Source organism: Varanus komodoensis, unplaced genomic scaffold (genome assembly GCF_004798865.1).
Source record: "Varanus komodoensis strain SLA01 unplaced genomic scaffold, ASM479886v1 scaffold12, whole genome shotgun sequence".
Lineage (NCBI taxonomy): Eukaryota > Metazoa > Chordata > Lepidosauria > Squamata > Varanidae > Varanus > Varanus komodoensis.
In genome coordinates this window covers 23479499-23499394 of record NW_025335349.1, presented here as the reverse complement: position 1 = coordinate 23499394, position 19896 = coordinate 23479499, and the positions used below count along the sequence as shown (strand labels likewise).

Genomic DNA, 19896 nt, shown 5'->3' with positions numbered 1-19896 from the left:
ATTGTGTGAGAGTGGTGTAAACTTTAAATTTTTGAGTTCATTAATAAGCAATATCAGTAAGCAACATTTTCTGTAAGATTAGCACATGTAGAGTTCACAAAAGTGGTACACACATTGGAACAATGTCACTTGTTTGCCCTCAAGAAACCCAGGCAAGATTGACACTGAAATCCATGCCTGTTTGACATTGGCTTGGTGTTTCTCTTCTTGCAAACAAGTTTGATTAACATCTTTGACATAACAAATAAGTGGTCTTCCTTAACTTGTTGCTAAAATAACTCCTTTTGAATGATTAACTTTTATGCAGTATTTTAATAACATTTTTATGATTCATTATATATTCCTTAGACTTTGGATACAACATTTGCTGACTTCTAGTCCATTGTTTTTGGTTTGTTACATTTGTGTGAAAAAACAAAAAGACTTGTGGATTTTACTTTCAGAAGTCAGAAGTCTGCTGTGACATCTATGTAGCTACACAGATAGTAGATTTATTGAAGTTTTCTGCACCATGCTACATTTATTCTACCCCATTTTTCTTTCTGTCTTTCATTTTCTGGCTCAAACTATATTAATATGAAGAGAAAATGAGTTCTATTACAATAATATAAAGGAAAGCATACATTTAAATACTGTGATACTGGGGTTTATACATCTTGTGTGACAAAGGAAAATAGACACCTATGGAAGTCACAAAGAACCAAGGAGAGAGGGAGGGGACAGCCTATCCATGATACTCCTGATCATCTGTCAGGTGCATTTTGGGTAGGGTGCCTTATCCTGTCATCTGAACCCATAAACATGTCTTTGGCTCCGAAAGTAAGCCTTATCTGGTATCTAGGGATTGTGTTACTTTTTTCAGGACTCCATCGCAGAGGTAAGGGGATCACGGAGCTGCAATGCTGAGAGGGAAGAGAGTCCAGCAGGAAGGAATGATGGAGTTATCAAGTGGTGATTGGAAACAGAAATAGTTAGAACGGGCATGCAGATGGTGATGGAGTTGACCAGAGGAGAGGTGGAGGCTGGGAACTTCAGGAAAGAACACCAAGAACTAAGAACTCAAGGACTGGGGAAGCAGGGAGACTATGGAAGAACCCCATATAGGAGTGAACAGCATAAGCTACTTTATATGGAAGAACCCCATAGGAGTGGACAATGTAAGCTACTTCATAAATTCTCAGTTTATAACTCTAGCTGGATTATTCTGCCTGGAAGCAGCAATGTTCCAAGATCTCTGGGAGGGTATTTCACATTGCCTGCCACCTTAGATCCTTTCACATGTGGATGCTGAGGTCTGAACCTGTGACCTACATGTAAAACAGGCCCTTTACTGCTACAGCCTTGCCCCACCTCAGTGCCCTGTGTGCAGGCTGATACAATGCAGGCTTCCCTGCGCGTGAGCTAACAAAAATGTGCAATTTGGAAAAGGAAAGAAACTAGCTCATAGTCCATGCTTTCTACGCTGAAAGCTTCCCAGGTTCAGTCACTGGCATCCTCACTTAAAAGATTCTGTGGATGGACTGCCAGGTGGGCTTGAATAACAAGTTGTTAGAACTGATAGAAGGCGACTTCTGGTGTTTCCAAAATACTTTGCCTTTTAGATACGTGAGTGTAGACCTTACATATTTAAGGTGCAAATACGCATGCAGAAAAGCTAGCATTGCTGGCGGAAGCATTCTGGGAGTTAACAGGTCTTTTCCCTGTCTAAACATGCACTGGATTGCACCATGATCTCTCAAATTAGTCATATGTGTCATCTTTACTTGGCCAAAGCACAGACTGGCCTTTGGGGTTGAAGCCCAATCAGTTTTGAAGTAATTTCTCTGGACTGTGTCTGTCGGAGAGATTGGACGCTCTAACCACAGAATGCAAAGGAAGCAGGCACTTTGTGCCAGTTCCATTTGGAAATACTTTCTTCTGTTTTCCCTTCCTTCCAAAGCTTAACATGATGACCTTGTCTACATACAAGGAACAGTACGAAAGGCAGGTGAAATTGACACCGAAGAATGACATTGACACAGACTGCTGCAAAATAAAAATATGAGACATGGACTGGATTCATAAAACAAGGTGACTCATAGTCCAACAACAGTCCATGTTTCATCAATTATCTACACTCAGTCCTTGCTTGTGCCTTATTGTGTTGTCTGAATCCAGTCATTGCCTTTTGCGTAAGTAGAAATCATTACATCTGTAGTTGTGTTACTCTCCCTGTACACCATTTGGTGATGTGGATTTTTTTTAAGAAAAAAAGTTGCTCACTGACTAAGAGCTGGCAATTCATCCATGAAAACAAGTTTACCAAAGTAATGATCTCACTTTTTTATTTGGACTAACCAATTTTCCTATACACACATGTCTCAGAGTTCAGATGGGGAAGAATAAGATGGTGGACGCAACTACACCTCTTCAAACAGCAGTTATGGCATGTTTGTTTGTTTTAGTGCTCCACTCTGTTAAAAAAAAGGATTTGCAAAAGTCACAGCTAGAACCTTTGGTGTGCTAGCTTCCTACTTGTACAAGGTTTTTTTTAACCCTACAATTTTACCCTCTTTCTGCTGAATGTGGGCCTGCCTTATATTCATGGTCATTGGTTATTTATGACCTAGAAAAAGTCTGAAAAAAAATAATATTCCACAGGACTTAGATTCCAGGACTTGAGACCATCAAGGAGACAACAAGCAACCCTACTTTCCCAATACACTTGATAGTAATGGCATAAACTGTGACCCAGAAAGAGGGCTTGTATTTTTTGTCTCTCCCAGTTTAGTGTTACCTGGAAAATGTGTCAGGATTGCCTGCACCCGTTTTGTACCAAAGGAATACTGGGCCTTGACATAGCCCTGGTAACGTGATATAAATGTCTCATCAATTTGGTCTGGAACTTTTAAGGAACCATTTTGGATAAAGACCTGTCGAATCCACCCAACAGTAAATTTGGCCAAAGTATTATTCGAATTAGATTCCTTCAAGATACAGATGCAGTCAGTACATCTTCACCAAGGTGTTTTTGGTTCGCATAACAAAAGCTCTCTTCTGACCATTCCTCTTTCTTCAAGGCATTGCACATACTATTAGAAGCTTGGCCCCTGACCCCCAAGAATTTACAATAAACCTTAGTATTTGCCTTGCTTTTATCTGACTGCTGATAGGATTAAAGCCAAGGTTGTAAGCTCAAGCTGAAGTGGTGATTCAGATGGCCACTTTGAAACAATTGCTTTGCTTTGAGAAAATAGGAGACATGTTCTTTTATGGGGGCTAAAGGTTGCCTTACTCAGGATTGGTAGCATCATTCAGGGCATCAAGCAGTTGTAATTTAATTAGGAAACCTCCGAAAGTGTTTATTTTGTGTGGTTGCCTTAAATTAAATACACAGGAAGCTGCCTCATACAAGGTCATTTTTTTTGTCTGAATAACTCAGATGTTTCTCCTGTGGCTTTTCTACCAGACCTTTTTAACTGGAGCCACTTGAGAACCTTATATATCCAAATATAAGTTCTACCACCAAGATACAGTCACACCCTTAAAAGGCAGAAGACATATTAACAGCAACATAATCTCATTTCGAAGTAGCTGAAGCAGTTTTCTTAGTCTGTTATGTCAGCTTGACTTTCTGTTTGACTGTCTTTCTTTCTGTAGTTTAAGATGGTAGAGATGCAGACCTCTCTAAGGATGCCTGGTGTCTGTTCCTTGAAGGCATATATTAATATAATCTCCCATCCCTTATAAAAAGACTTGTAAAACTTAATTGGAAACATAGCTTCTTTTGTAAGGTTTCTTCGCCCTTAACTTGTTTGTTCAAGAATAATAAAAGTTGTTTACGGGCAGTAGAATAACCTAGAGATAAGTTCTTGATTTAAACCAGATTTAATAGCAGTGTGTGTGTCATTGGCTTCCAACTTTTGTGTTAACCAGGATATTTTATCAGATTAAAAAGGAAGTGATACTTTCCAGTTGTTGTTGCTGTTGTGTCCCCAGATAAGTCTTCTCATTTCTTCATCACCTTGTATCTGTAAAGCATTTGCGTGTATGCCTTTAGCGAAAATGCCTCTCGGAACTGCTTTCACGCACTCAGTTCAACAAGAAGGTCTCTGCCCGCAGACTTACAATCTAAAGCAGACACAACACATGATGAAAATAGGAAGATGTGGCGGGTGGGGCGGAGAGCAAAAAAAACGTAGCTGCCTTTCAGCAGGGCAGACACAATGACAGCTCTTCTCATCTCCCTATATTGCAGCCCACTGGAATGACTGCTGAGGGCAACCTCTCAGCAGGGAGAGAAGCCTTCATGGACTTGGAAGGATTATGGCTCAGTGCCAGAAAACAAGAAGGTCTCAGGCCCATCCTTGGCATCGCTAGTTAAATGTTTAGAGAACTGAAGGTTGATAGAGTAAAAGGCTGTCATTGAAGGCTTTTGCCTATCACAGCATTTCCCAACTTGCTGCCTTCCAGATATTGTGGAGTTCAACTCCCATCAGCCCCAGCCAACCTAATGAATGGCATGAATCATGGGGGCTGTAGTCTACAACATTTGGAGGGCACCATGTTGCAGAAGACCACTCGGTCATACCTTGTGTATGGTGTACTGTCTTTTATGCCAGGCCTGCACAATTTCTCTCCTGCCACAGTGAACACGGTCCATCCGCCATGTGCAGTGGCCTGCCCAGTGCTTGGCAAGCCCACTGTCCTCATAGTCTCTGGAAAACAGTAACAAGAAGAGGCCCGTTCAGCCCCTAAGGAGCCTCCCTGCATGGCTGATGCACTGCATTTGGCTCATGTGCCTAAATCCAACATACAATCAGTGAAAGGCTTGTTGCCCTAAGGGAGCACGGCTTCCCTTTCCTTCTGTGCAAGGACTAGCAGACCATTTTGTAAGTCCAAGCTCTGTAGGCAGTGGTACAAGTGGAGCTTCAGTTGGATTTGTCCCTTGCACTTAGTTTAGAAAGCGCCTTCTGCTGGCTCCGGGTGATTCATACTGGTAGAATCACACTGCTGAATATAACGCATGAGGTCGTCCCAGTCTGTGTGTGTGCAGGGCTGAAATATTCCTTTGGAATGAAATAATCTAGAGCAAAGGTGTTTGATGCATGCAGTAAAAACAACTCTCTGAAAAAAAATCTCTTTTTTCTTAAGTGCAGGTGACCGGTGCTGCTGCTCATTCTTTGAACTTTCAGACCGCAAGTTGCCATCTTGCTTAGTTGCACTATGAAAATGCTGCTGAGGGGCTAAATGTAAAGAAGTGATCATGCATTGACATAGCACCAAAAGCCATCCTAGAAATAGACACTTCTGGAAAGCTTGAAGGGGCAAGATTCACCACGCTGGTTGAGTTTGTTGTCTTTCCACCACAGCGGTATGGCCAGTAAGCGGAAATCCACAACACCTTGCATGGTCCTGGCAAGTGAGCCATATCCAGATACAGACGTGGTGTCTGATGTTGATGAAGAACCACCTGTGATTACACCAGCAGGAAGTGTGTCCAGTGAGGAGGACTCCCGAGAATTTGTGGACTTGGACAATCAGCAAAATAAAAAAGTTGAAGGTGGCTATGAATGCAAATACTGTACATTTCAGACTCCAGATCTCAATATGTTTACTTTCCATGTTGATTCTGAGCACCCCAATGTTGTATTAAGTTCTTCCTATGTCTGTCTTGAATGCAAGTTTGTTACCAAAAGGTATGATGCTCTTTCAGAACATAATATAAAATATCACCCTGGAGAGGATAATTTTAAACTCACCATGGTAAAACGCAACAACCGGACAATTTTTGAGCAATCAGTAAATGATCTAACATTTGATGGAAGCTTTGTGCAAGAGGAGAAAATTGAAGAATTTGAGCCTTCTGAAGGCCACTTGATGGGCATCTCAATTAGCAAAACCCCAATTATGAAAATGATGAAGAACAAGAATGAAGCAAAGCGAATAGCTGTCTTTCACAATGCAGCAGAAGAAGGCCCCACAGAAGAGAAAGATGCCGAATCTGACCCAGAGTGTGAGGAAGTCTTAGAAAAGCCAGCCTCTGCAGTTTCTGACTCTACCAAGAGTCCTACGGTATCTGCAGAAGCCATTGCTGCAGTTGTGAACCCTACAACAGTGATTCAGCCTGCACAAGTGCTCACTACAATCACGTCTCCACAGAACTCCAGCTTAATTTCTAAAGTCCTGATCCCTATAAATAGCATTCCAGCCTACAACACTGCTTTGGATAACAATTCGCTCTTGCTCAACACCTACAACAAATTTCCTTACCCAACTGTGTCAGAAATTGCACTACTAGCAACACAAGCTAAATACACTGAGGAACAGATAAAAATCTGGTTCTCTGCCCAGCGGCTGAAACATGGAGTCAGCTGGACACCAGAAGAAGTAGAAGAAGCAAGAAGGAAGCAATTCAATGGCACTGTGCATACTGTCCCTCAGACAATTACAGTCATTCCGGCACACATTTCGGCAGCTGGCAACAGCTTGCCTTCCATTCTGCAAACCTGCCAAATTGTTGGCCAGCCAGGCCTTGTTCTTACACAAGTTGCAGGCACTGGTGCACTTCCTGTGACAGCCCCAATAGCTTTGACAGTGGCCGGAGTCCCAAATCAAGCGCAGCTGCAGAAAGCACAGGTCCAGGCTACACAGCCAGTTACTGAAACCAAGCAGGTAGCTGCTGTTCCAGCCCCTCAACTTACCAAATCTGAGGTAGTGGCAGCCGCGGCCAATATTGACACGGTTGGAGTCCGTGCAAAGAAAACGAAGGAGCAGCTGACAGAGTTAAAGAACAGCTACCTTAAAAATCACTTTCCTCTTGATTCGGAGATCATTAGACTCATGAAAATTACAGGCCTGACTAAAGGGGAGATCAAAAAGTGGTTTAGTGATACCAGATATAACCAAAGGAACTCAAAGCACAACCATTACAATCATCTCGGCAACGATTCCTGCACTATCATCATTGACTCAAGTGATGAAACGAACGAGCCTTCCCCACAGGTCCAGCCACAGCAAAAACAGTCATGGAGTACCTCTGATGATAGTCCTCAGAAATGCAAAGAGAAGACTGCTGAAGAGCTGCAAGTCCTCCAAGATAGCTTCCAAAACAATCCCACCCTTACAGATGATGAACTGAACAGGATACGGTCAGAAACAAAGCTGACCCGGCGAGAGATTGATGCTTGGTTTGCGGAGCAAAAGAGAGCCGATGTTCTCCCCGATGAAAGCGAGGAATTGACTGAAAGTAACGCAGGTTGCTTGAAGGAGGCATCAGCTGTAGACACATCTGGGGGAGAAAGCGCTGGAGCATCTAAGATGAAGTTGTCTAAAAAGTCACCGGAACAGTTGCATATGCTCAAAATGTCATTTGTCCGGACTCAGTGGCCATCCTCAGAGGAATATGACAAGTTGGCAGAGGAAACGGGTCTTCCTCGACCAGAGATTGTTAGTTGGTTTGGAGATACTCGCTATGCCTGGAAAAATGGAAGCTTGAAGTGGTATTACTACTATCAAGGGGCCAATGCAAATAGTGTGAATGGTCAAGGCTATTCCAGGAGAAGGGGGAGAGGAAGGCCAAAGGGGAGAGGAAGAGGAAGGCCTCGTGGGCGACCGAGGGCCAACAAAAGGATCAAACACTGGGACAGAACGCCAGTCATCAAATTTAAAACTGGAAAAGCCATCCTAAAGGATTATTACCTGAAACACAAATTTCTTAATGAGCAGGACCTTGACGAACTGGTGGCCAAATCGCACATGGGGTATGAGCAGGTCAGGGAGTGGTTTGGCGACAGGCAGCGAAGAGCTGAGCAGGGCCTTCAGTTGTTTGAAGAGGAGGATGAGGAAGAGGAGCTGCCAGATGACCATGATGACGACGATGACGAAGTGGAGGAGGAGGAGGAGGAGGAAGAAACAGATGACAGTGACAATTGGGAACCTCCTCGACATGTTAGGCGTAAACTTTCAAAATCAGACTGATGTGTAAGTGTCGGGGATTGGGGAATGTAACCTTACCATGCGGTGCCAATGACTGGTGCTGGCCCTCTAGTTCGAGGGACTACCTTGCTTAGCATTTGAGCCATCTGGAAGGGAGAAGTGAATTGCCAACTCATGCTGTAACCCCCCCCCCCGACACACACTTTGGAATGACAAAGCCTCCCCAAATTGGGCACTGCTTCCCATCTTTACTGATGGGGCACACCATTTAAGGGATGCTAATTGCCTTATGTTTGATTCCAAAAATCCTTTTAAGAACGGAGATACGTTTAAAAAAAATGTTTTCCAGTTCCTGCAAGAGGAAAACAACTGCAAAATGAAAAACAAACATGTGCTTACAGTATTGATTTTGTGAAACTGCATGCCAGTTTTCTTCCCTGCAAGCATAAGCAAAAATTTACAGAGAAGCGGAGATGGATTGGGGTAAAGGATACCAAAGGAGAGAAGCAGTAGGGGGGTGGTAATTGCTTGAGGTTTTGTATGGGGACGGGTGCGTGTAGGGCAATAGAAAAAGGAATATCTTTGTTATATATGGAGCCTGTGTGCTAGGTTTACACAAGTCATATTGAATGTGTCTCTCTAGCTGTGTTCAGGGAGTGTGGGTCTGAAATACGTTTTTATATTAAAATCAGTGTATATCGTATTTAACTACTAGACACAGTTATTGAAGCCAATACCAAAACTTGTCTTTGATTACACAGTTCTTTTGGAAAACATTAATGGGTTGCTTCTGTACAAAAAGCACCCTCCCCAATCTTGTATAGTATGCCTCATTCATGAAAGGAACAAAACGAAAGGACCATATGGTCTACTTTGTTTAAAAGTGTAATGGCCAAACCCTTCATCCTGTGGGGATCAGTTACTCCCTGATCATGGCTACTCCTGTTCTTTAGCCAGGGAGACTCACAGACTGCTGAACTTGGCTGATCCTTGTAACCCTCCTTGGGAGAGATGCCTGCCAGATTGAAAGAGGGTCTTTGCATCTTACTAAAAAGTAGGGATGTCGTGCAAAAGCAGGCTGCATGTCATAGCTGCTTATCTGGCCATTTCCTCTCATTTCCTGAAAGGAGAGTACCTGCCAGCTATCAGATGTTGTCTTACGCTTTCTGAACAAGCCCAAGAAGAGACAGAAGGTGCAGAATTGAACAGGGTTTTAGGCTTTCACTTGTTCATCTCTGTTTAGGAACAACAGTTCTCAGATGTTTTCATTGCAAGACTCTGTATCAAGGAACCTGTGGTTTGAAGCTTCATGGAATGCATGTAATGTAAGACCAGACAAGCAGCTCAGGTTGCTTCACTTGCTCTGAGCCTGTAATCTTTTGAAGAGTGAAATCAAGCTGATGCAAGCTTGGTTGGAAGTGAGAGCGCTTTATCCCTGGGTGGTGCTTTAAGTAAAACAATGCCAAAAGACCACAACATTTAAGTGGTTGTTTCTCCAAATGACCTTCACTGTGGGGGAAAATGCACTGCAGATTGAACATCAGGAATGATACCAAGCCCATGGGCCAAACTGGGCTCACCTGGGCTCTGAATCCCCAGGTTCTCCCCATGGTCATGGCCCTTCCCCTGGCTGCACCCACTTTCCCCAGTCACTATATGTTTGGTGGTTTCCCAGCTCTTGTCCCATTTCCCTCCATTCTTAAAGGTTGAAATGCCTCTCCTAAGGTGTAGCTATTGATGGTAAAAATTTGTCACTGCATTATTTATATATATATTTCTTGCCCCCTTGGTCTTTGGCTCTGCTCACCCACTTCTGGAACATGGCCTCCAAGAACTTCTGCAAAATGGAATTCGGCCATCAGGCTAAAAGAGCTCCATTCTCATTCTGCACGCTGCTCCATATACAGACTGGAGGTTAGTGGCCTGATCCAGGCTCTCTGAAGATGGGAAGAGTTAGCCAAGAACTCACAGTGCCCTGGATCTGAAACAGCATTAAAAGCTAGAGATAAAAATGGAGCTACCAATTTAGATAGGAATATTTTAGATTATTTTTAAAGCATGATTTGGACAGTAATTTAAGACTCAAGCCTTTGGAAGTTTAGACAGAAAAAGGCATTTTTTCTGCCTGAACTTGCATTGGATGTGCCTTTAAATGTATGAATTAAACAAGATAAAGAACAGTCATATTTCCTGCCATTCCAGCTTTGGGTGTTGCTAAATAATTTGTGCAGTTCTCAGTTACTTCTCTTGTCATTTGCAGTAATAGCCTAAGCAAGTGAATTTATGCAGCCAGATTGATGAGTCTTCACAAAAATATATTCATGGACTTGATTACTTCTGCAACCCTTTCTCTTTTTACAGTTCTTAACATTATTTGGCTTTGTTTCCCAAAGTGCTTTAATCTTTTGTGGATAATTCTTTCTTTGTTGTTCAGTCATAGTACACAAAATCTGCATTTTCCCTTATATTTAAAGAATCAACTTAAAAGTCAGTGTAGAGGAACTTTTGTTTTAATTCGTTAAAATTAAAGGAGCAAGATATCAAGTGTGCATGGAAGTCCTGCCTCCTGGTCTGGTGCTGATGCAGTCTTGGCTTCCAGGAAACCATGGTTTCCAGCCTTGAAAGCCAGCCTATTTGTTTCCTCCTCCCTTCCACCATGGCTGTTAATCATAGTTGAGCATCACCTGTGCGTCAACTATAATTATAACGCTTAACTCGTTAAGAAACTCGTATATCTACCTTGCAAACTTCCTCGTATTTAGATTTCAGATCCTGCTATTATCCAAGGACAATTATTTTGTGTTTGTGCACCAGAAATGCCAGCTAAACTGTAATCCATGACTCAGGTTTACGGGTCAGGTGTACGCCTGGATTCATCCCTGAAACTAGGTGCACACGTTTTAGGTGGTGCTTCGCAGTGCATTTGTCCAGTTGAGGCTAATATTCCAACTACGACTGTTCCTGGAAATGCCTGATCTGGCCATGGCAATGCATGTCTTAGCTGTACCCCTTCGGGAACATTGTAATGTGCTCTATGTGGGGCTGCCTTTGCAAGGTATTCAGAAACTCCAGGAAGCTGCGGCCAGACTGTTGATCAGGGCTGGTTGCATGGCACATCCGCCTCCCTTATTAGGCGTACAGCAGTTTCACTGCTACTTGTCTGTTTCTGGGCATGTGCAGGTTGTGACATATAAAACCCTATGCAATTTGGAGCATCTTCCATACGAGTCTGCTGGATTTTAAGGTCTTTGTGCCAGGCCTTTTTCTTGACTGCTCCACCACTGGAGGACTGTTTGGTAGGGACTCTAGACAGGGCTTCTTCATGGTGGCTCCCAGCTCTGGAACTCTCTGCTAAGGATTGCTAGGTTGGTTCCCTTTTTTGTTGCCTTCCTCCACGCAGGTGGATACTTTTTTTTTAAATTCAGGCATGCAAGCTGGTTTGTTGCCGATAGATGTTTCAACTGTCTGGGTGCCATTATTTCTTCTTATTCTATTGTGTATTATTTATTATTATATGCCATCCGACTTATGGCACCCCTATGAATGAAAGCTATGTAAAATGCCCTGTCCTTGGCAGCCCTTCTCAATTATTTCTTTTTACAGGCGCCTTCACAATTGTGTTTACATCAAGCTTCTATTTGCACCTTCTTTTAGTTTATTTTAGCTGCCCTCCATGCCATTCTTGTCATTTAAATTATAAATTTAATTCATGTCAATAAGGAAAGCGAGGAGGGCCTTTGCTCCAGAGAGTGTGCATTTGCCCAGTTTGGCTCCTGAGAGGCCAGCCATGGTTGAAAAGGAGGCAGGGCTGCAGCACCACCAGCCTCTGGCATACAAGCTGCTTCTGGTGCACACCCAAAGACTCTTCTTCCTTGCGTCTGTTCGGGCTTGAAGGATGCTCACTTAATTATTGCTTGCAAACGGGAGCCATTCCTCTTTTCTTCTTAACGTGCCAATGTCCTCAAAAAGCTATTCCCTGCCATCCCACAAGTCTTTTGTATGTATTTCTTTGGAACTGGTTTGGTCCTGGGCCAATGTGAAATGATGCCTCTTGCAGTGGAGCTTCCATAACAGAATGTCCTTTGTGAAAAGGACATTGGGGAATCACACTGACATGGTGGCTTTGCCTTCCCCAACCTAGTGCCTTCAGATGCCTTGGACTGCAACATCCAGGATTCCTGGCTGTTGGCTCTGCTGGCTGGAGCTGATGGGCACTGAAGTTCAAAAGCTTTGGGTGGGACCGGGTGCAGTGTTCTCCTATATCAAAAGTGTACATCACAATTGGCATTGAAGGGGAACCAGAGGCAGCGTGTGGCTTGAGACACGTTCACCCAGCCAAGCTGTCTTGAATTTGGTGCTCTCCGTATATTCTAGACTGCAATCCCCAAATGTAATTGTCCACCCCAATTTTATTTGATCTTTGAATTGAATTTATGGAGATGATGATGATTGCTGGAAAAGGTAATTCAGGATGGGCAAGTGCACATGCAGTCCAGTTGTCCAGAGTTCTCCAGAGGGTCCCACTGTTGTTGTATTTGTTTTTGGCCTACCACCTCTCTTTGCTAGTTCCCCGGCTTTTGTGTGGTTTAAGATGCCTCTCCTAAGTCTTAATGACAGAAACTAAAAGCTTTGCAATATGGAGGAGAGTTGTATTTTGGGGTCCACCCATTTTGTCTTTGATGTTGCCTGCTGCCAAAAGCCCCCCCCCCCCCCCCCGAAAGCTTCTTTGAAATTGAAATTGGCCTTTTCCTACTGGAAGAAGTTCCAAATCCTTGGGGCAATGAATCAAAGACAAATTGTTGACATTTAGGGACAGGGAATTGTCAAATTACTTGGGGTGACCTCCTGATTCATTCTTGCTTCGCTTTTGACAGGATATGATATGATGCTTTTTCACAATGCTGGTTTTAGGAATATGTTTGAAAGGGCTCATGAAAAACAACTCACAGCCACTACAAATTAATTTTAACTGAATAGAAGTTGCTGATTTGGGATGATTTGGATACAGAGTTGTTAAGGGTGCCAACCTAAGCACGGTTAGAAAAAACTCCTGCAACCTCCAGTATTCACCAGCCAGGTGATGAAATATTGAAACCTGTAAGGATCTCTAAAGATGCGTAGAGATCTATCCTGAAACATTTATTTTATTTTGTGTGATATGAATAGGCAATTTATTGCTTAGCTTTGCTTTCTGCGAAGTTTAAATCCTAGTAGTTACTCCTTCACTTGCATACATAGATATAAAGTAGTTCATGCAAGTTGCATGCATACCTGTGTCTTATGCGCCCTGAATCTATAAAGTGCCTAGCAATGGTTGTGATCCAGAGATATCTGGAACTTTTCACTTCAGGATTGGGCCCCCTCACTTTGAAACTTTCCTGCCTGTAAGGTCCAATAACACAGACTCCATTTCAAATTCCAGACAATGTCCTGGTTGAGAATCTTGTAATATTCTGTAGGTTTATAAAGCTGTACTTGGCAAATATAATGCAGGTTTTGCCAACAATGCCAAAGGAACCACAATGCATTGTGAATTTTTCTTCAAAAACATGAAATACATGTTAGATTCTTATAAGGAAAGAGTCAGGTTTCTTGTAGCGTGGATTTTAACTGGGCCTTCCCAAAGCTGCAAGCTTCTCTTAGTAGGTCTTTCTAGACTGGTTAAGTTCAGAGCAACTTGTGGCCCTTTAGATGTTCTGATCTACAGAAAGCCAGTGTGGTATAGTTGTTAGAGCTTTGGACTGGGACTTGGAAGATCTGGGTTCAAGTCCTCACTCAGTCAATGAAGCTCACTGGGTGTCTTCAGGCTCAACACTAATTCTCAACCTGACCTATCTCACAGGTTTGTTGTTAGCATGAACTGGAGAGGAGGAGGATCATGTGCACTGCTGCAGATTCCTTGGGAGAAAGGTGGGAGATAAATATAACAAATTCCTATTCTGCTGCCTAGGGCTGATGGGAAGTGTAGGCCGAAACATCTTGAAGACTATAGACTTGAGGCTTTTGGAGTGCATTTGTTTATTTTTGAGGTTATTTTGGTTCTGGCATGCTCTTTGAAGGATGGCATTTACCATGATATGTTTAGGTTTTATCCTTAGCTTGTAAGCCACTTTCAGCCTTGTGCATCTTCAGAGAGCCATGCACGTTAAAGACCATTCAAAATCCCTTCATTGGTTGATGGCAGTACTACAGGCAACATTTGAGATGAGATGCTTTAAAAAAGAATAAAGTGTAGATACTTAATCTAAAAGAAGGCAGAATGGAGGACTCTCCTTGGGGCACATGGATTCAAAACACAAAGCAGAAGTTCTGTCAGCCAATGCAGGCACCTCCACTTCGATCGTTCAAGAAGGGAGGAAGCTTCGAAAGGCAATGGAGGGACTTTCAGCTCTGCCTTGTGCTTTGCAAAGGCCCGCCCCTTGTTAAAGCACTGAGGACCTGGCAACTCTTTGGTTCTGGCTCATCTGTTTCATGGAGCCCATTTTCACTTCCCAGAGGTGAAAATCATTTTAGCACTGGTTAAACAACCCCTGTATTACTCTCTTTCCATTCATATTTCCGTTTTTAAAGTTCTGTGTGTGTGAGAGAGAGCGAGGGAGAACTGTGAGGCCTAACTTGGCAATGCAAGTTAGGCCTCACAGTACTGTGGGATATTGTTTCAACTTGCATTTGTTTACAGCCCAATTTTCCTAATTCTGCTAAAAAGGATAGCGTTACAAGCACAATGTTGTGAGGCTGTGACCGGCACTGTGACATGACTCCGCTGCAGGACTTCCTTTGGCGTTTTGTTTTTCATGGTGGCTTTCTTCCAAACTTCTGGAAAACGCAATCCAAGTAATTGCAGGTTCTCCATAGGAAATGTTTGGGGCAATACAGGGTGAAATAATTGCACTGAATATACTACAAGGCATTGAAAACTGCAGATTAACTTCAGTGAAGCTCCTGCAGTTTTTTCAGTACTTACAAATAAACATCTGATTTGTCCAAATCGGCAGTTTCAGTGAGTGTGCTGTGATGCATCGAATCATGAAAATGGCACTTAATGTAACCACTGGTAAAAATCTGGGATCATCACAAGTGAGGGTTACGAAATCTGCTTTATTGATGCACTGTAACTGCAGGTGACCTCAGAAGTGAAGATTTTTCCTAGGTTCATGCACAGCGGCTGACCCCGTTCTTCCTTTCCAGCTTCCCAAAGGAGAAGCAAGAGCACTGGGGAAGGCTTGGGTTGGAGGGAGGAGATATTTGTAAGTCCAGGAGTTCTGGACAGTGGTGGCAGGGAAGGCCCTGATCTTTTGTGGAAGCAAGAAAAGAATTGGACACACAGAACCCCAAGATTGGAACATGCCACAAGAATCAGATCATCTGTGTTGTGCCAAAGCTAAAACGACTACAATTGGCAGAAGGTCTGATAACAACTTGTAAAATAAAAGGGGGATCAGATTTTAATGCAAAACATTTCTGTTACTACACAGTAGAAAGTTTCATGTTTTTAAGAACTTTATGCAAAAGGAGGAACTACAACCACTAGATTTTTGTCTGGCTTGTACTGATAATGTATGTTCTTAGTATAAAAATGGGCTTTATTGCCTGTGTTCTTTGATATGTGATTTAAGCTTATAGCTTTGAGTGACCAAACATTTTACAGAGTAAAAGTTCTTAGAAATAAGTACACTTAACGGATATTTCTGTGTCTTCTTTATCAGGATTTGTACATGCTCATACCTGTTTGTACAGCAGTTAAAAACATGTGGAAGATGCAGTGTGCTAGTTAAACATCTTGTAAGATTCTGTAAATAACAGATTGCTTTCAGAGCAGTTGTTACTGAGACCCATAATATTTCAGCAAACATGGCAGGGACAGAGTCTTTTTGTGGTGCAAAAAGCACAGAAGGTACCCTCAGGAACAAATAAATACCACAAATGATACCTATTTGTACGCACAGTCCACTGTATGTTCTCCCTTCCATACCTAAAACTGAAAGAATAAGAAAATGTTTTCATACACACAAGTCATTTTCCCTGACATTTTTTAATGATCTGCAGCATATAAGTCAGGAATGCCAACTGATTTTTAACCAAGGGCATATTTCTAATAGAGCCATGGTTGATGGACTTGGTGACACTGCCTTTACCAATGGACCCCTACTTCCTTTCAGGTTGGGCACAGGGCAAGGACTCCCTTCTCCACATATTTTGGCCTTACGGTCTTTAAGTCTTGGAGGACAGTGAGCCATGGAGATGTATAAGAGGACAACCCTGGCACGGAGAGGGCCAAGGAACCCTTTGCCTGTGCCACTGCTTTGCAGGAGAAATCGGGTGCCTGTAATAAGGAGGTATGTGTGTGTGTTGCGGTGGGGCTGGAAGCTCTGCTAGGCATTGAGACTGGGCTGATGTCCTGCGCTGGGCCATTGATTACATAGTCTTACTGTAAAAAGTATTGTATTTTTGCACACCTAAATGCAGGGTGGAAGGAGACAATTTAATAGAGGTTTGGTACAGAGCAAGGGATGTGGAAAGACATTGGAATGTTGAACTTTTGGACACAATTCACTCAGAACTGGACACTTACCTTTTACAGATTTGATTACACAAATATTTATGCACAGGCTTGCTCACTCAGTTGGGTCTGTGTTCCATCGTTAAAACTTTACAAAATCAAAATGTTAATTTTGCTGATATATGACTGCATTTTAAAATTGCCTGCTTAGTACTGTTCAACTGGACTCCATGTTGAAGGAGGAGTTGGTTAAAAATCCAGATGCAACACTCTTTGTGTCTATTTTTTGGTTCTGCAGATGAGCCAAATTAGGCACAGAAGGTGATACACAGTACAGGATTCAGCTGCCCCAAAACAATGGCTTTTACTTTTCAAAATATAGGAAAGAAAGAAAAAGAAGTCTGACTTTATGGTGAAAAAGATGTGTGTAAAAATATGTGCATATTACTAATGAAATCTGAGAAGCCATCGGGTTGACTAAATAGAATTTCATGGCTTGCAACTTGAGCTGTCGTTCTGATTCAATGCTCTTCCTAAGGCATGTTACAACCAGATGAAATGATGCAAGTTTGGAATCCAATTTTGCATATTGTATAGTGGTCACAGAATTCAGCTTTTCTTTACAAAGAACATGGATTACTTTGATTAAAAAAAAGTTTTTTTAAAGAGTATACACAAGCCTTTTCTATACCTGAATAATGCTAGAAAGTACTGGAACATTGTAACCATCCCATCAGTTTGCTTTATGCAACTTGTTGAACAAGAATCATTGTAAATATATATTATCTTTTTGTCTTAAAAAAGCAAAGCATTCATCTGTTAATAAGGAAGCTCCTGAACCATCTTGAATATGCATGCTAATTTTCTTTTTTAATAAACTGCTACTTTATATTGTAATATTAACCATTTCTCAATATTCCACAGTTAAGTGGTAGTCCCATAACTGTTTAGCTGCCTAAAGCTAGACAATTCATTTTTGTGGAAACATTTAGTGCTTTAAGGATCAGGCCAACTGCTGAACCTGCTTGGTGGGTGAGTTTTCTGTAAGGAAGCTTTACTGTTTCATATTAGTAAACTTTTTTAAAAAGTTGTGCTCTACTTTTGCTTTAAAATGTGATCGTTCAGTGCTGCTCAGCTTTCCAGTTATCACTGAATCCAGAGGTTGTCTTGTTCCAAACGTCCAAAGCTGGGGTGCAGAACCTCTTTCCATCAGAGAACCAAACTTCTTTTTGGAATAGCTCCTGGAGGTTGCATTCCAGTGGTGGGAGAGGGCCAGAAGTACTGGCCGATTTTGCTTAACGTTCTTACCACTAGAAAACATACCTGGGGAGAAGCATTTTAACACTCTTAATTTGCAGGAAGATGCAAATGAGCTGGGAAGCACCAAACAACTGGTGGTTGGAAGAAAGGGAGTGGAACCAGGGGAAGGAACATGGCCTTCTGGGAAGTCCCAGAGGGCTGTATTTGACCTCTGGGCCTGAATTTTGCACCCATGGTCCAGAGACAGCATTTTTACTTCTTGGTGTAGCTAGACAGCATAGTTAGACTGGAATGGCAGGGACAGTCGCTCCTGCCAGATCTATTTTATTGTCCAACAGGTGTGCATAGACTGTCAAAGGACCGCTTCACCTGCACCCATGCATCATTTCATGACTTGCAGGTATGAATAAGCCATCACAGATCAAATAGCACAGACTGGACCTGCCTGTCTTTACTTGCTCTCAAGCAGGATCAGTGAGTCCTTTATACATTCAGAACAAGGTAGCTAGTGTATAGTCAAAGCACGTCCCTTTGATGGCATTAGATGAGACACACCATTCCTTCCCAAGTAGGCCGAGTATGCTTTGTGTCTCTGTGTGTGGGAAGGACAGATCACACTGTGCTAGTATGAATGAGCTGAGTTTTGCTAAACAAAACCAAGCTTCTGGTCCTTAAGACAGCGCGGCAACTGCAAACAATGCATACTGAAAGTCAGAAGCTGGCTTTCATAATTTATAGAATCCAACCATTTGGTGTATACAAAATTCTAACTGTGGTTTTCAAGTGCCTCTGAACGTTTAGAGGTGAGAAAACCAAGCAAGGGGATCTGTGGTTTGCTGTAATAATCAAAGGATTATTGAGGTACATTGCTGTAAGCTGTAAGGTTAAAAATGCCCCCAGATGGATGGATGGATGGAGTGGAAAAATCAAGCAGCAGCAATCAGGCATTATGGCTCTACTGTCTGCTGTAAAGTTACTGTGTTACTTTTTAATTTTAATTTTAGCTGATTGTGAACTTGGGTCTGTGACTAACATTTTTCATAGTTCATACAATTACTTGACATGCCTTCAGATGCTGTACCATGAAGCCTACGACTCTATTTTAACACTCCTCTCCACTGTCACAAGAACGCCCTGTCACTGCAAATAGTTTTATCTCTCTGTGTCCATTTTACAAGATTGGTGCTGATCTGAGCCTTGCAAGCTGAAGGTATTTGGGGAAGGAAATCTGCCCATATTTGATTTGTGTTCTTTTCACAAATAAAGGTCAGCATTCCATGGTAATTCTCGTTCATTGATTTTCCATTTTTTTTAAGTGAAAATCAAATAGAATTACAGCAATGAATGCATTAATAGACCAGCGGATTTGGACTGCTTTTCAAAGAGGCAACACAATGTCCTGAAACTGTTTGGAAGCAATCCTGTAGGTCAGTTTGCACAAAGTATATTAAAATGGTGTTTGAGAGTTTTGCTTTATAAGGAAGATCAAATGAAGCCCCTAAATGGACATGAAAGATACATCACTACCCTTGCTTCCATCCAAAATGGGGACTTTGGGAATTCCTTAATTATTGATCCCCAGTTGCTTTCTCTAAGGCAGACTTCCCTGTCATGAGCCCCTCCAGATGCTTTGGACTTCCAGCTTCCATGAGCCATAGCCAGCATGGCTAATGGCCAAGAATTCTGGGGGCTTGAGTTCAAAACATCTGGAAGATGCAAGGTTGCAATTCTCCAAATGTTGTGTGTTTTCATGATCAGGGAGTCTGTTTATACTTCACTGTAGTCACAGTGTTAAGTCTGTACCTGTGGTAGCCCTAAAAACAAAAATCCACAACACAGAAGCAAGTTCATGTTCACGACCTGCATAAGTAACCAACTGGGACTCTTATCTCTTGCCTGCTGTACTTTTCTATCAAGCCCATGCCATTTTCTAACTTCTGCATTGTGCAGTCCACCTTCCTTGCTGTGCTAGGAGAGAATCAGGGAGAGCTCGGATACGTGGAGTTGCATGGGGACAGGAAGTTGGTTCAAATATTCATGGGCTTCAGGCACTGGCCAGCTGTCTTTGCAGGGAGGTCTTAGTGGTGACAGCTGGAGAGCTGTAATTGTGTTGTGTGAAACCTTGAAAATCCCTAAGAAGATCCCAGTGCAATTACTTCCTGCCATTCTTTCATTCAGCAGGTCAAGCTCACCACCTGCCTTACCTTCAGGTTCTCAAA

General features: G+C 42.4%; 1 protein-coding gene across 8 annotated transcripts in view; it reads left to right on the top strand.

Moving 5' to 3' along the window:
• Positions 1-18961, top strand: part of ZHX1 (zinc fingers and homeoboxes 1) — a 23002-nt gene extending 4041 nt beyond the window's left edge. For 2 of the 8 annotated variants that reach the window (XM_044421827.1, XM_044421830.1), the window contains exons 2-4: positions 863-1157; positions 1940-2070; positions 5134-12085. In XM_044421827.1, coding sequence (XP_044277762.1) covers positions 5356-7959 — 2604 coding nt within the window. In that variant the 5' untranslated portion in view covers positions 863-1157; positions 1940-2070; positions 5134-5355 and the 3' untranslated portion in view covers positions 7960-12085. Of the gene's footprint in view, positions 1-862; positions 1158-1939; positions 2071-5133; positions 12086-16076 lie in introns of those variants that run through there. The other 6 variants (XM_044421831.1, XM_044421833.1, XM_044421825.1 and 3 more) reach the window with 5 other exon arrangements.
• The last annotated feature ends 935 nt before the right edge of the window (positions 18962-19896 follow it).